This window comes from Festucalex cinctus, chromosome 7 (assembly GCF_051991245.1).
Source record: "Festucalex cinctus isolate MCC-2025b chromosome 7, RoL_Fcin_1.0, whole genome shotgun sequence".
Lineage (NCBI taxonomy): Eukaryota > Metazoa > Chordata > Actinopteri > Syngnathiformes > Syngnathidae > Festucalex > Festucalex cinctus.
In genome coordinates this window covers 14,823,014-14,837,558 of record NC_135417.1, presented here as the reverse complement: position 1 = coordinate 14,837,558, position 14,545 = coordinate 14,823,014, and the positions used below count along the sequence as shown (strand labels likewise).

The following is a 14,545-nucleotide window of genomic DNA, read 5'->3' as shown; positions in this document are numbered from 1 at the left end:
GCTCTGCTGCCACCTGCTGGCCGTTTGTGTAATAACTACCATTTCTGCAACCGTTCTTTGCAGTTGAGAGGCTGCATCAAAACCTTCTGTATGCTCTAGCATAAAAAAAAAAATAAATAAATAAAAATAATAATAATAATAAAAACCGTATAAATACGTCTTTGGGACACTTAAACCATTAAAAAAACTTATTTACATGTTATTGGGAGCAAATGAGTTAAACATTTCTTGACAATAATATATGTGACCACACTAGTTGTGGGAACATATGTTATTATGATTTTTATTCTCCACGCTTTTGTGCCGTGTAACAACTCCCACATAATACTTCCAATTTACAATGTTCAAATTTCAACTAGCTTCCAAAATTCACGCCTCCTGGGGTATATATCGTCTGAATCCACATTACTTACAGTATTTGCTCAATTTAACGTTTAATGTCAACTTTTCCCCATTCATTTTTCAATGGGAGAGACATTGAACTTTTTCTAAGTATCACTTTCCATGCCCACTTTCGTACATATAACTTACCGTCATTACCAGGTGTCTGATACTGCTTGGTTGCACAGTTGGTAAAGTTCGGAGGTCATAATTTCATAATTTATCTCTCAATTTACTTCATAAGCATTCCACATGCATTTAAACTCTGAGCATTCAGCTTTCAGCATTCCCGTGCAATTTCTCCAGAAATTGCACTTAGTCTAGTCTAAACATGACATTCTGATTTATATTACATTTGTGGAATATGAGTTATGAAGCAAAATCCAGCTGTTTTTATCCATATCACGGGGCGGCCATTTTACCACTTGCTGTCCACTGAAGATGACATCACAGTTGCTCAGGCAACAACCAATCACAGCTCACTTATTTTCTGAAGCTGTGCTGTGATTGGGTGTTACCTGAGACCTGAGCAACTGTGATGTCATATTCAGTCGACAGCAAGTGGATAAATGGCCGCCTTCTGATATTGATCAAAATTGCTGGATTTTGCTGTTTAACTTATATTCCGCGAACGCAATATTAACCAGAATACCATATTTAGACTAGGGGGACTGCATACTGTCAAAAAAAAAAAAATGTTGCGGTTGACTTCACCTAACATTCTGTTTTTTCCCTTTTTCGAGGTTCTCTTACTTTTGGAGTTCAAGCCAAAGAAAAAGCCAAACACAAGTAATGTTAGTATTCTTTAGCTGTGTGTTCCTCCAAATTGTACAAATCATACAACTTGAGAGACTTTGGATGTCAGAGGTGCCGCTGCTGGGAAAAAAAATAAAAATGTGCAGCTTATTTTTCTTTGTCCTTCAACAATCATCCCATCATCTACAAGTTTTCTACAAAAGTACATTTCTCGTTCTTTTGGCGCCTTTTGAGGGAGAAAGACGGCTAATTAAATAGTCGATGCCGCTCGCCATTGCTGGAAATTTACTTATTATCGATCGTGGCTGGCGCTCACCCCACAACCCCCCCGCTGCGAACCAGATGCATTTCTCCATCGACCCCCACATCACAGTGTGCAGCGTAGCGGCACAGTATTTTTAAATCCCGGGGCCTATTACGTATCGATCTGGAAAAGTTTTCATTTTTTTGTTACAAAATACACAAGTTCTTTTGGATGAAAGGGAGTCATATTGGAGTGGCAAGCGGTGTTAATTGCTCGCTTGTGGAGAAAATGCTCCTTTCCATGAAATCGATCTCAGAAACAATCACTACCACGGTCCTTTTTTGTCGTCTCACGCAATTTCTTCTTTTCTTTTTCTGAAGATGTTCTGCGTGTTAATTCCTGGCTGATTTACAGGATTTCTATATATGGCTCCCACTTCAAGGTGACACTTGGGTGCTTTGTTGTTAGGAAGAACAGACACGGGATGGGGGGTGGGCGGGGGGAATGAAGGGCAAAAAAAAAAAAAAAAACAAGCGTCTATTTCTGTCGTGCGACAACCCTCTCCACATGTCAGAAGTTGAATTTGCGCGAGGAAGACGGCGCCGAATGCTGCAACGTTTCGTCTTTGCAGGCCTTCAAACGGAGGCGACGCGACGAAACGTTTGACAATATAACCGCCGTCATTTGCTGGCCTGTCATGTTGTTGTTGGCTGCGCGTTTACCGTCTCTCCTAGTCTATAGTTTGACCTATATTTAAAGATTTGTATTCTAGCCGTCTACTACTTCGTATTTAGAAGAACAACAGCTCACCAGCCAAGGTTGGTGGTGTCAGTCGCATGTTGAAAAGATGTGAGAAACTTATTACGGCAGTTTTATTCAGTCGTTATTGCTTGGGGTGCAAATATGTTTCAAATATGGGATGTAGTCTATTAACTTATTCCCTCCCAGCCATTTTGACTAAACCAACCCCCTTCGCTCCCTGCTGTATTACAGGATTTTGACTGATTTTGCAAGGCCCACAGATTATTGTGTTCTATTGCTATAAAAAAAAAATGGCACCTACCAAAAGGAAAATTAGAGTCTCTCCTTTCATCAGAAAAAAATAAGTATCTGTTTTCGTTTTGCAGCAATTAGCATTAGAATATAGCTGAGTTTCAACAACATTCACATTCCTGGTGAAAACACTGTCAAAAAGAGCTTGTTGCAACATAGCCCTGGCTGATCTCTTGTACTCCTCTGCCACCTGCTGGCCATTTTTTGTAATAACTACCCATTGCTTTAAGTATTTAAAAAAAAAAAAAAAAAAATTGTCTTTACACTTTTTGGGGTTTGAATGAGTTAACCATTAACGCTATGTTACAATTATAATTGTACCAAGAAAGACTGTGTGGAAGTTGCTTAGCTCCCCAAAACATAAACAAGCACAACTAGATTGTGAAGATGCACTTTAAACAGAGATGATCATAATGTTACATACACAACTGCATTCAGTCGTTTATTTAAAACAAATGACCTTCACATGCGGGTCATCAGTAGGGTTAGCTAGCATATTAGCCTAACTAACACACTCGGACAAATGGTCATGACCTTTTGGCATTTACATACAATAATAAATGTTAAGGAATACAGGCAAATTGTAATAGCAAAGTAGATTACACATTAAGCATATTAAGCCTTATACTCTTGATTCACCCAATCAAGAGTAAAAGACTTAATGGGCTTTGGTAGGTGCTGCTGTTTTGGTTAGCAACATGGTTTCAGATGGGCTAAGCTGTTAACTCGTGAAATAGATCAAACTGGAAACATCCATTAAGTCTGCACTACACCCAAGAGGCTGTTTATGCACTTTGGTAGGTAGGTGCTGCTGTTCTTGTGAGCAACAGAGTTTCAAAAGTGCAAATCTGCTTATCTCCTGAATTAAATAAATCTGTCACCTGTGAGGCTGTTTATGCACTTTGATAGGTGCTCCTGTTTTGATTAGCAACAGGGTTTCAAATGCGCTGTGCTACTATCTCCAGAAATAAATCAATCTTGAAACATGGAATAAGCCTTCACATTTTTAGTCACCTGGCTGTTTATCACTTTGGTAGGTACTGCTGTTTTGGTTAGCAACAGGGTTTCAAATGGATTTAGCAGTTCACACTTTTATGTCCATGTGTAAGCAACCATGTCAACCAACTGGCACAATTACAGGTAGTACCCTTATCACATTCATTTAATTGAGGGAGGCATTTATTTATTTATTTTGTTGTGAATACTGCACCCAGCGACTAATGTGGAAATTTTTTATTTTATTTTTTTTTTTATTTTATTTTATTTTTTTTTTAGCATCTTCATTAATTCGTAATGCGCCACAAAGTTTAGCTTGTCTATATAAGAAAGCTCCCAGTGTATGCATATGTAATCATATTTGCACAGAGCCCCACTTATGAATATGCAGAGGCACTTTGAAATCAAAGAGTTCTGCAGTTCTGGGAGTTTTTCGGTAAAACAACAGCGGGGTGACGACGATGCAATCGTTGCCTTAAAAACATCAGTGTACATTCAGCAACTCCTCCACGGTTTTCTCTTTAACCAGCATGCAACCATGTCGTTTTGTTACTTTTCCTGGCCAAAGTTTAAATGCTATGAACAAATGCGAGAGAGTGCGTTCATAAAGTAAAAGCGCCCTATTAACGAAATTCACCTTTTCAGCAGCAGGTTGTCTACACCGTTCGTGTGTGCGTGTGTAGGTGTGTGCTTGTGTGTGCCTAAATAGGTGAGCAGAGGCTGATACAGTGCTCAGGTGATGAATGACCAACAGCAGATAAAGTACACATCAATAACCTCCACAGCAATCCGCAGCGCACTCGGGGGCACTCGCCAACAAATTCATCATTGAATCGTCAGAGGATTTAATCAAATGTGTTTTCTGCGCTCCTGCTTTTGGATTTATTCTAGCGTTCATAAAAGTCGCTTTGAGTCAGCATTTGGCGAGTGTCGATGCGGCGGATTCGGTGCAGTGCAAAGATCCAGCACGGAGGGAAGGGAAAGTACAGTGCAGGAGGAAAGTTGCGGTTAGAGTTCAAGTTAGTGGCTTCAATAAACATTTAAAAAGTCTCCGTCATATTAAAGGAAGACCGAAATTAAAAAGCCTAAAAAAAAAAAAATTCTGAATGTTTTTATGAAAAGATTTTGTTAAACAGTTGTGTTAATGCAGTTGTTAATTACTAAAATAAGTACTGATAATAATAATAATAATAATAATAATAATAATAATAATAACTAGACTAAGTGCAATTTCTGGAGAAACTGCGTGGGAATGCTGAAAGCTGAATGCTCATAGCTGAATGCTAAGATTTGAATGCATGTGGAATGATTACGAAGCCAATTGAGAGATAAATTATAAAATTATAACCTCCTGGTTACTGGACAATGTGCTTTACCAACTGTGCCAAGTGGAAAGTGATACTTAGAAAAAAAATCAATGTCTGTCCCATTGAAAATTAAGTTGGTATTAAATGTTAATTTGTGCAAATACTGTTAATAAGGTGGAATCAGATGATATATACCCCGGAAGGTGTGAATTTTTGAAGCTAGTTGAAATTTGAACAATGTAAATTGGAAGTATTATGTGGGAGTTGTTACTCGTTACGCGGCAAAAAAAGTGTGGAGAATAAAAATCACAATAACATGTGGGAATGCTTCAGCATTCCCACAATAATAATTAATACAGAAAGATTAATATAATGTAAAATGTTTTAAAAATATATAAAAAAAAAAATGTTAAATTTGGGTTGGGGAGGTTAGTGGTTAGGATTAGTGGCTTAAATTTGGAGGGTTAAGGGTTTTTTTTTAATATACATTTTTTTTTTTTTTTTTTTTTTTTTAAGGAAAATGTTTTTTATGTCACCACACGCACACAATATGCGCTGTACAGTTTTATTGAATACCAATGGCACACAAAAATGTGATTTAGATCATCAAAACGTAAATAGTTTGTAAAAGTCACTATACATTTAATTTGTTTTTTCGTTTCAGATACCATTTTGGCCATCAGTGTTTAATAAAATGCCCTTTGTAGTTTTGTAAGTGTATCATTCATTTCCCTTTGAATCATCAATTGTCTAGCAAGAATTTTTTTTTTTTTCCAGTTTAGCACCGGTCTGAAAAGCTTCATGGCTGTCACTGTCCTCTATAAGCCACAATTTTCAATTTGTATTCCATGTTTTTGAAACAGGAACTGTTCTTGACAAACCACAGAGTGGAGGGCCTGCCACAACCAAACTGATGAAAATGCTGAACTCCTCGAGCAGGCGTTCTCGCAAAACTAGGGAAAACCTCAATTCAGTGGATGCGACACTGCTCAAATGTCACTTAGTGATCCAAATGGTGAGTAATTTTACTTTATTTTCGTATTTTGCTCAAATTTTGTGACGCTGTCATATTTGAAACGGCAAATCATGTAGTCATTTCTTCACAAAACGCAGCAGTTGTTGCTAAGGGCAAAGAGTGATGTGCTGCACAGCGCACACACGACCTCGCTCTGTTGGCTCAAACGAGTGGAGTGTGTGGGTTTTTTTGTTTTGTTTTGTTTTTGTTTTTTTTTTTGTTTTTTTTTTTTCGGGCGGGGGGTGGCTCGGTGTAGGAGGCGCAAACCCTGCTGGGCCCCCGTGGGCTCTGAACACTCATCGGCACATGGAGTGCTCTTCACAAGCTGGCACTGAATACTTGCCCACCCCTATTTTTAAACGGCTGGAAAACATCAGTGAGATGCTTTTTTGTTTTATGTTCAGAAGATAATTTCGTTGTGCGTTCGATTTTTTTGTTTTTTTTTAATATATATATGTAATCCTGGCGGTGAATCCTGTACGCCGGGTGGCGTAACTGCGCAGAGGCAAGTTAGACCCAATGTTGGTAATTTTGCAACCAAATACTTTCAATCATGACCAAGCAATACAACTTTCATTCCCTTTAAATGTGGAGCACTAAGCAAGGCAGAAGAGATTAATGTATTATATTTACCATATTATTGGTTTATTGTACGTTTATTTTATATGAGTCTTATCAGCATCAATGTGAATAACAAGCCTCCGGAGTTATTTTTCACACACGGTGATTGCAGGAAGTAAGTTATTTGTCGGTCTGGTGGAGTGGGAGGAAGTTCCGTTTAATTGTATTTTGATGTTCCCCGTTGTCATGGCAGCCATTCTTTTACCCGTGAATGTGTGCTGTGCAAAAAAAAAAAAAAACGGAGGAAATGGCATTTGGATGTGACACAGGAAAGCGATGTCGAGGAGGGCTGGGCGCGATTGCTGTGGAAGTACAATGTCCAACATCACGCACAACCATTTGCATCTCCAGCTGGTCGAGTGGATCCCTTCACCAGCGGCAAGCGTCGACAAACGCCGCCAAGAGATTTTGTGCATGTTTAATGAGGGGACACAAAGTCCATCTGCATGTCGGTCTTGAATCACCTCCAAAGATGACTCGATAAAAACCTGCAGGGGAAGCAACAACACGACAACATCACAGCAGGTTTTCATTTGACTCGTGTCCAAGTGCTGCGGAAACGCAAAGTTCATTACGGTGGCGCGTTCACGTTCCAAGCAGGATGTGGTGAAATAAGGCCACAGACATCAGATCACCTTAGTAGACCTTATTCCAGCCAGCAAAGGATTGCATATGCAACACATTATTTAGTATGTCTTAGCCTCTTCTGACCCATAGATGATCGCAGTGGACATGACATATTTGCGTGTCTGAACCAATAAAACACATCATTTGGATGATGTCAACACTTCTGGTTCATGATTGGATCCTAACTAACCAATCACAATCACAAGTTGATTTGCGTAACGTTCAAATGGTTGGTAACTTAACACTTTACAGCCATATTATCCTGGCGTCCACTATAATAAATAAAAACATAAGATAGCCCCAAATTATTTCCCCATCTTGTTCTTATGTGGGAAAAGAGTAAAAAAAAATAATAATAATAATAATAATAATAATTGCCCAGCAGAAAAAAATGTGGGTCTGAAGGTGTTAGGAGAGACTGAAGGGCAATGGGGAAAATAAGGACTTATATATACACAAATGTGTGAATATTCACCAAATAATTGATTGATGACTCCTTGATGGACTGATTTCTAATCCTGTCATAACATTGGCCATATTTGGCAAATCTGGCGAGACACACCTGCCTAATAGTGTAATCAATATGACTTGAGGGACTGTCTGGTGGATTTTTTATTTATTAAAAAAAAAAAAAAAAAAAAAAAGATTGGTTTATGGGCTTAGAATATACAGGAAAAAAATGTCTGTTTTTCCACCATTTCCATTGGCTTAAAAAGTATTTGACCAGAAGAAGCACAGAATAAATATATAGACTGCTACCTATGCTAAAATTGTCATTTACTGCATTACCATTGCTGCTATGATATTACTGTTTATATTACAATCTGATATATGTAATGATAATATTATGTATTATTGCTTTTAATTGTTTTGGTACATTTCTACTTCCATTGCTTTTTGCTTGACAGAACTCACTTTTTTTGCTAGATATTGTTATGATTAATTACAATGGCCAGTTTCAAATGCGCCAATTTTTTTTAAACTCTTTAATACAAAATGTTAGCACATTTCTATAGGATACTTTTGTAGAAACACCGCCTGAATACTTGTGGCTCAGCGTGTTTCTCATATTGTATTCATGATATCACCTATATGTGTGCTTGCCATCAAATATGGATAGGGAACGCCTCCGTGTCAGCAAGTGTGCAACTATATAAGAGTGTGGACGCACTCTGATCCACGACAGTGTCGACTGGAATGTGGAGCATCCAAATAGCGAAGATAAAAAAAAAAAACAAAGCGGAATACCGAGTTAATCAGCATTGGAACATCTGTTGGCAAACAGCGAGCAGGGCGGCTCCCATGAAAAGTTAATTGACTCCTAAAATAAAGAGGGGGAACACTTAAATGACCTCTGGGCGAAAAAGAGTTACTTCTTTCTTTTATTTTCGCCCCCGGGAAGCTAAAAATAATGTGACATCTCGCGGCAGAGTCCGGAGGCTTTAAGAGGACGATTTATGAGGGAATAATTTTAGCCGGAATGATTTTGCTTCTACATCTTGTGTCTGAATGTCACTTTAATCCTTACAAGTGACTTATTGTAACATGAAATGCTAAAAATAAAGCGCTCTCTTTCTTTTAGGAGATTTCTGTTGACATCTGAGGTAAGGAAGTTAGCATCATGGCTGCTGATAATAGTTTGTTTAAACTGTTGTAGACAGTAATTGTTTACTTTCAAATAATTTAGGCACTTAATGTAACTTATTTTTCTCAAAGTGTGGCTAACGTTAGCAAAGTTTAGGTTAGCTGCAATGGCTAATATTCTAGCTCTTGTCACATGAGGCTTTTATTTAGTTATTTTACTATAAATAAAATATGTGCGATATCTTGTTTCTGAATTTCACTCAAATTCTTACCAATGATGTAATGTAACATAAAATACCTCTACTATAGAGCCTTCTTTTTATATTTTTTATTAGGAGATCTCGGAAGAGATTTGTCGCTAATGCTAAGGTGCCAGCCATCTAGCTCAGGTCTTTTCTACCTTTTACTGTATTAAACTGTTTTCTACTTTCATACAATTTCGGCATTCAATACAATTTATTTTTCCCAACGTGTGGCAGCATGCTCTAGGCTAGCTGCTAGGCTAATATGCTATCTGGGTAGGCGAGGGACGAGCGATATTTTTTCTTCGCTATTTAGCTGTCACAAATCGTTGAAAATGCAAATAAAATTCGATAGTGTCCCCTTTAAAACATTCAACTTTCACTTCACATTAACATTAACTGGCACAGAAAAGTGAGCTATAATGAAACTGTCTTAAAACATTTCTTTAAAAAAAACTTAACAAAGAATCCTTAGGGAGGATCCATTTATCTTTAATGTATTTCTACTTCTTCTCTGAGGCTCCAGGGACTGACATTGAAGAACAGAAAGAATGAAATAAAGAAATGAAAGAATTTGAAAAGAATGGCGGGGGAAAGAGGACATGGGGGCATCTTTCTGGAGAATATACGGTGAAAGATTGATGAACAGACAGGACTGTTGGCTGTGTTTTCCAAGCAATAAATGATGGAGTAATCCATCCCGTCATCGGCTCCCAGAGGATTATATCAAGCGGGCCGTCACTGGGACAGTCGGGTTTCAACTTTCTCAATGTTTTTCCCCAAGAAGTACAAAAAAAAAAAGAAAAGGACAAAAACTAGTGAGAATGCCTCCATGGCCTCCGATCTCATTTGTTTTCATTTTCGTCATCCATTCCCTTTGCTTCCGCTGCCTGTCCGTCCATCTGTCTTTTGTTTGGTTAATTTGCTCAGATCAATCTGCCCTCCCCAAAATGTCCACAGTCATCTCCCTGTGTCATTTCCCCGCTGAACAACCCCCCCACCCGCTCCCATTTTCCCTCCAAAAACCTTGCCTCGCAGCATCCTGATGTATTTTTTTTTCTTTTTCTGGCATCTGTTTTGGCTGAGCGCAGAGCGACCCCAGATGGCGGGGGGTAGCACTGCGTGGAAGTGACGCCACTGTCTTTTTTTTTTTTTTTTTTTTTTTTTTTTTTTTTTTTTTTTTGTGGGGTCCCTCAAGCGTGAAATCAGCCTGGCGTTTGGCGACATTGTGACAGGGGCTCTGTCTCGGGGCCACATTTGGCCCTTGCTCTCCATTCTCTCTCGCTTTCCGAGCAGCGCCAGTCTCTATCTATCTAGTGTACCTCTATATGCAATGTCTATGTTAGGTTTTTTTAAGTGTGTCTGAATGAGGACGGATATTTAAGAGTCACTTTGGGGGCTGGCGTCTAACGACGGCTACCAAGGTTAAAGGTCGTGCTTACTCAAAGTTCCCAGTTCTATTAATAGCTGTCCATTTTTGTATTATGCTTGTCCTCATATGGGTCATGGGTGAGCTGGAGCTTATCCCACCTGCCTTTGGGAGAGAGCTGAGGTATAACCTGGACTGGACAGCCAATCACAGGGCAGAGACAGACAAACAATTAATAGGCTTGACATTCGCCACTGTTGTTGCCCCAGTGGCGGTTCTACTTTGAATGGTACCCTGTTCGAGACCCCCTTTAAGTAAATCACACACACACACACACACAACAATGAAAAAACATACTTGCGTGGAGGTTACATTTGCATGCCTTCTACAGAGGGCAACTCCACAAGGGGGCGCAAATTTCTCATACAACCATCTATGATTGACATGTCATGCCTGCTGGGGGGCACATAATACACATACCAGAATCCCTCATTGAATATATCATGTACTGTATCTTATCTCACAGTATAATAAATGATATCTATAGTATTGTTAGTTACTACATGCTTCGTATTAGAAACTGCATGTAAATACAGTATGTTGAGTGCAAATTACATTTGTGTTGATCATTTGTATGAAAACAAATCAATGGCATGGCGTCTGAAACAAATCAATCATGTCGTTGATGCATAAGTAGTAAATGATGTTCTAAAAACCTACATTGAAACCTTTGTGACATTGAGTTGACTTGAGTCTGTTATGAGGGAAGACTTTTGTATTTTTATTTTTTTTTTTTTTACCTGAAACAAATGACTTTGTTTTTTGTCTTTGAAACACTCAAGTGGGTAGACGGCATCAGCGGTGAATTTATGGCCCCCAAAACAGAGGAATGCATCATGTCAGAACTGAAAAATGACAGAATTGGCTAAATACAAACCTGGCGTCTCAGATATGAACAAAAATGGCCCAAAATTGCGTGAAGGAGTGTGAACAATGGGACTGTCAGGACAGACATGTTGTCGTATGCTAGTCGTGTTGCTATCATGTAAAGGTATGTTTACTCAACAACCTGATAAAAACTAGATTTAGACTTTTTTTTTTTTTTTGACAAGTTTGTAAAGACATATGCACAATGACTACTTGCACCCCCTTATCCCATACAAAACAGTGACAAAATAACATTTAAAAAAATGGATAACAGCAAGCGTGTATAGCTTAATTATTAATTTTTCATCATAAAATAAAAGGAGCATCTTAAGTACATTTTGGGTATACCCTCAGAGGAAAAAAAGGTACTGTAGGGGTCCATTTTTGTTCTCCAAAATGCACATTTATATGCACAATCACCTAAGTAATGTTTATGCACTCTAAAAACAGTTGGGTAAAAAATAACCCAAACTGGGTCAAGAATAAACTGACTTGTTTCACCCAAAAACTCAAATGAATAATCTACCAAGCAACACATTTTTTGGGGGGTTGTTTTGCGGGTTATTCATTTGACCCAACTCTTTGGGTTAATGGAATAACCCGATTGAATTTGGTCAAAAAGGAACTAGCCCAACTTTTTGAGTTATTAATCCATAAATTGGGTCAAATTAAATTTAAAACTCACAAAGCAACCCATTTTGTTTTGTGTTTTGTGGGTTATTCATTTGACTCAACTATTTATTTATTTATTTATTTATTTATTTTTTTAAGAGAGAGCTCAGAATTGTTCATTCAACAGTCTTACCGATTCAACATCTTATCATCATTGACTCAACTTTTTGATTAATTACCTGATTGAATCAGGTCAAAAATGAACCGACCCAACCTTTTGAGTTATTTAACCCAAAAATGTGGGTCAAATTGAATTCAGAACCCACAAAGCAACCCATTCTTTTAGGTTGTTTTGTGGGTTATTCATTTTACTCAACTTTTTGGGTAAATTAAATTAACCCCAAAAAGTTGGGTTGGTGCCACTTTGACCCAACTGGGTTATTTTTGACCTGACTGTCTTTGCATTCTGCGATTGGCTGTCAACCACTTCAGGGTATACCCCGACTACTGCCCATAGTCAACTGGGATAGGCTCCAGCACCCCCCGCGACCCTTGTGAGGAGCAAGCGGTTCAGAAAATGGATGGATGGATGTTTTTGCATTGCAAACAAAGAGAAAGGAACAATTTCTGTCCCTTTTTGTTTGCATGTAAGGGTACAAACAAGTGCTCGGTGTATGTGAATACCTTTCGAGTGAGCCCACTTTTAATTTAGTTTTCGAGAAATGAACAGTAAGAATGGTAACCTAAACCAGGGATGGGAAACTCACTGTGTACTTTTCGTAGTAATGAAAAAGACCATAAAAAAAAAAATCCCATATTACATTGCAATTGTAATATTGATGGGAAACAAATCGCAATTGGATTATTTTTCACCAAATTTCAACTGGTGGGGCACTGGATCAAACTGCAAGGCAGATGATGCACTTGCGTATATTCAGATGCTGCTGGTCCCCAGGCGGGCGCTTATATGAGATAATGAGGTCCATTGTGGTAGCTGCTGGAGGAGGCAGCTGACGGCGTGGGAGTGCACAGATTCAATCTCTCGCTGCATTCTTCTTCTTCTTCTTCTTCTTCAGTATTGCGAAGCACTCGAGCCGCATTCCCCAGCGTGGCTCACCGGGGAACTAACAGAACGCTGCAGCCATCTCTTTCACATTTGTCCGACATATTTTCATCGCCATTGATTTATGTGCCTGGTCATAAACCTCCGCTGGCATTTATGCATTCCATCAGTGCGTTCAAGAGACGGCGAGTTTGGACCGGGTCAGGTCAGGCAATACAAGAGACCCTGCGGGCTGTTCTCTTTGCATATAGGGCTCCATATAAAGCACTGCCTACATTTTGTAATTCTCTTTCCAGTTGTTGATTAGTTTCTACATTGTTGCCTGACAAAAAAAATTACAAAAATATGTTTCTGTCCTACAGATATCGACGTTCGCAACCCTGCTCACGAGGCAGTTTTGAATGCAGCGCGACACCTTGACACAAATTTCACCCTGCACACTGGAGAGAGGTAGGGGTAAGGTGGAGAACTTGTCATCTACAACTTAACAAATATATCCGGGGTAAAAAGAAATATTTGACTCCGTGATCCGTGACAAAGTGACAGAGGTAACCTCGGTTTGCCCCGCAGACGCTTGATGATGAGCGACGGCAGGTTATCCAGGTGGGAAACTGAAATGGGGACATTTTAGCTCACTCTATTTTCAAACTTTTTTTTTTTTTAACACCATGAAATGAACAATTTATGTCAACGCAGAGTCTCTCAGGTCTCCTGATGCCATGAAAAAAAAATGAAAAGGGAATATAGCAAATATTGTGGTGAAGCAATAAGCTTAATAGAGTTCAGTTATCAGCTATCATCATCATGGCAACCACCAAGTGCACGTTTGTTTCTGCAGTTTAAATTGTTAAAGCAGTACGAGTATAAACAACAATGGAACTTATAAGGTTATATGCATGAAAAATTAGCTTACTACTATTAAAATACAAAATTTGTACTTCCAGGTAGGGCTATGTGAGTGAAGAGGTGGATTTTACAATACTTCTAAGACAGTTGAGTAAACATGAGTGTTAATAGGTCATGGAGTCATTGTGTTGTTATGGTCCTGTATTTGTCCCTTGTGATGATTATGTCAGTTACTATGCAGTTGCCATTGCCCTGCCCTGTACTTGTCCCTTGTGATGATGATGATGATGATGTAAGTTGCTATGTTCCTGTTTTTGTTTCTCTTATTGTCCCTTATGATGGTGATGTTGTCAGTTACTATGCAGCTCCTATGGTCCTGTCCTGTGTTTGTTCCTTGTGGTGATGTTGTCATCAGTTCCTATGCAGTTACTGTGTTCCAGTCGTGTACTTGTCCCTTGTAAGGATGATGTTGTCAGTTGCTGTGCAGTTACTAAGGTCCTGTATTTGTCTCTTATTGGCCCTTGAGATTATGTTGTCAGTTACTATTCAGCTACTATGGTCCTGTCCTGTATTTGTCCCTTGTGATGATGATGTTGTCAGTTGCTATGGTCCTGAATTTGTTTCTCTTATTGTCCCTTGTGATGGTGATGTTGTCAGTTACTATGCATTTCCTATGGTCCGGTCCTGTGTTTGTCCCTTGTGGTGATGTTGTCATCAGTTGCTATTCAGTTACTGTGTTACAGTCCTGTTCTTGTCCCTTGTAAGAATGATGTTGTCAGTTTCTGTGCAGTTACCAAGGTCCTGTATTTGTCTCTTATTGTCCCTTTGATGTTGTTAGTTACTATGCAGTTCCTACGGTCCTGCCCTGTATTTGTCCCTTGTGGTGATGTCGTCAGTTGCTA

General features: G+C 38.9%; 1 protein-coding gene across 1 annotated transcript in view; it reads left to right on the top strand.

Moving 5' to 3' along the window:
• zc3h12aa (zinc finger CCCH-type containing 12Aa) overlaps window positions 1-14,545 on the top strand; it is a 315,343-nt gene that overhangs the window by 281,916 nt on the left and 18,882 nt on the right. Inside the window, exon 6 of the mRNA XM_077526148.1 lies at window positions 5,601-5,752. Within this exon, the coding sequence (XP_077382274.1) occupies window positions 5,731-5,752 (22 nt within the window). The 5' untranslated portion in view covers window positions 5,601-5,730. The remainder of the gene's footprint in view (window positions 1-5,600; window positions 5,753-14,545) is intronic.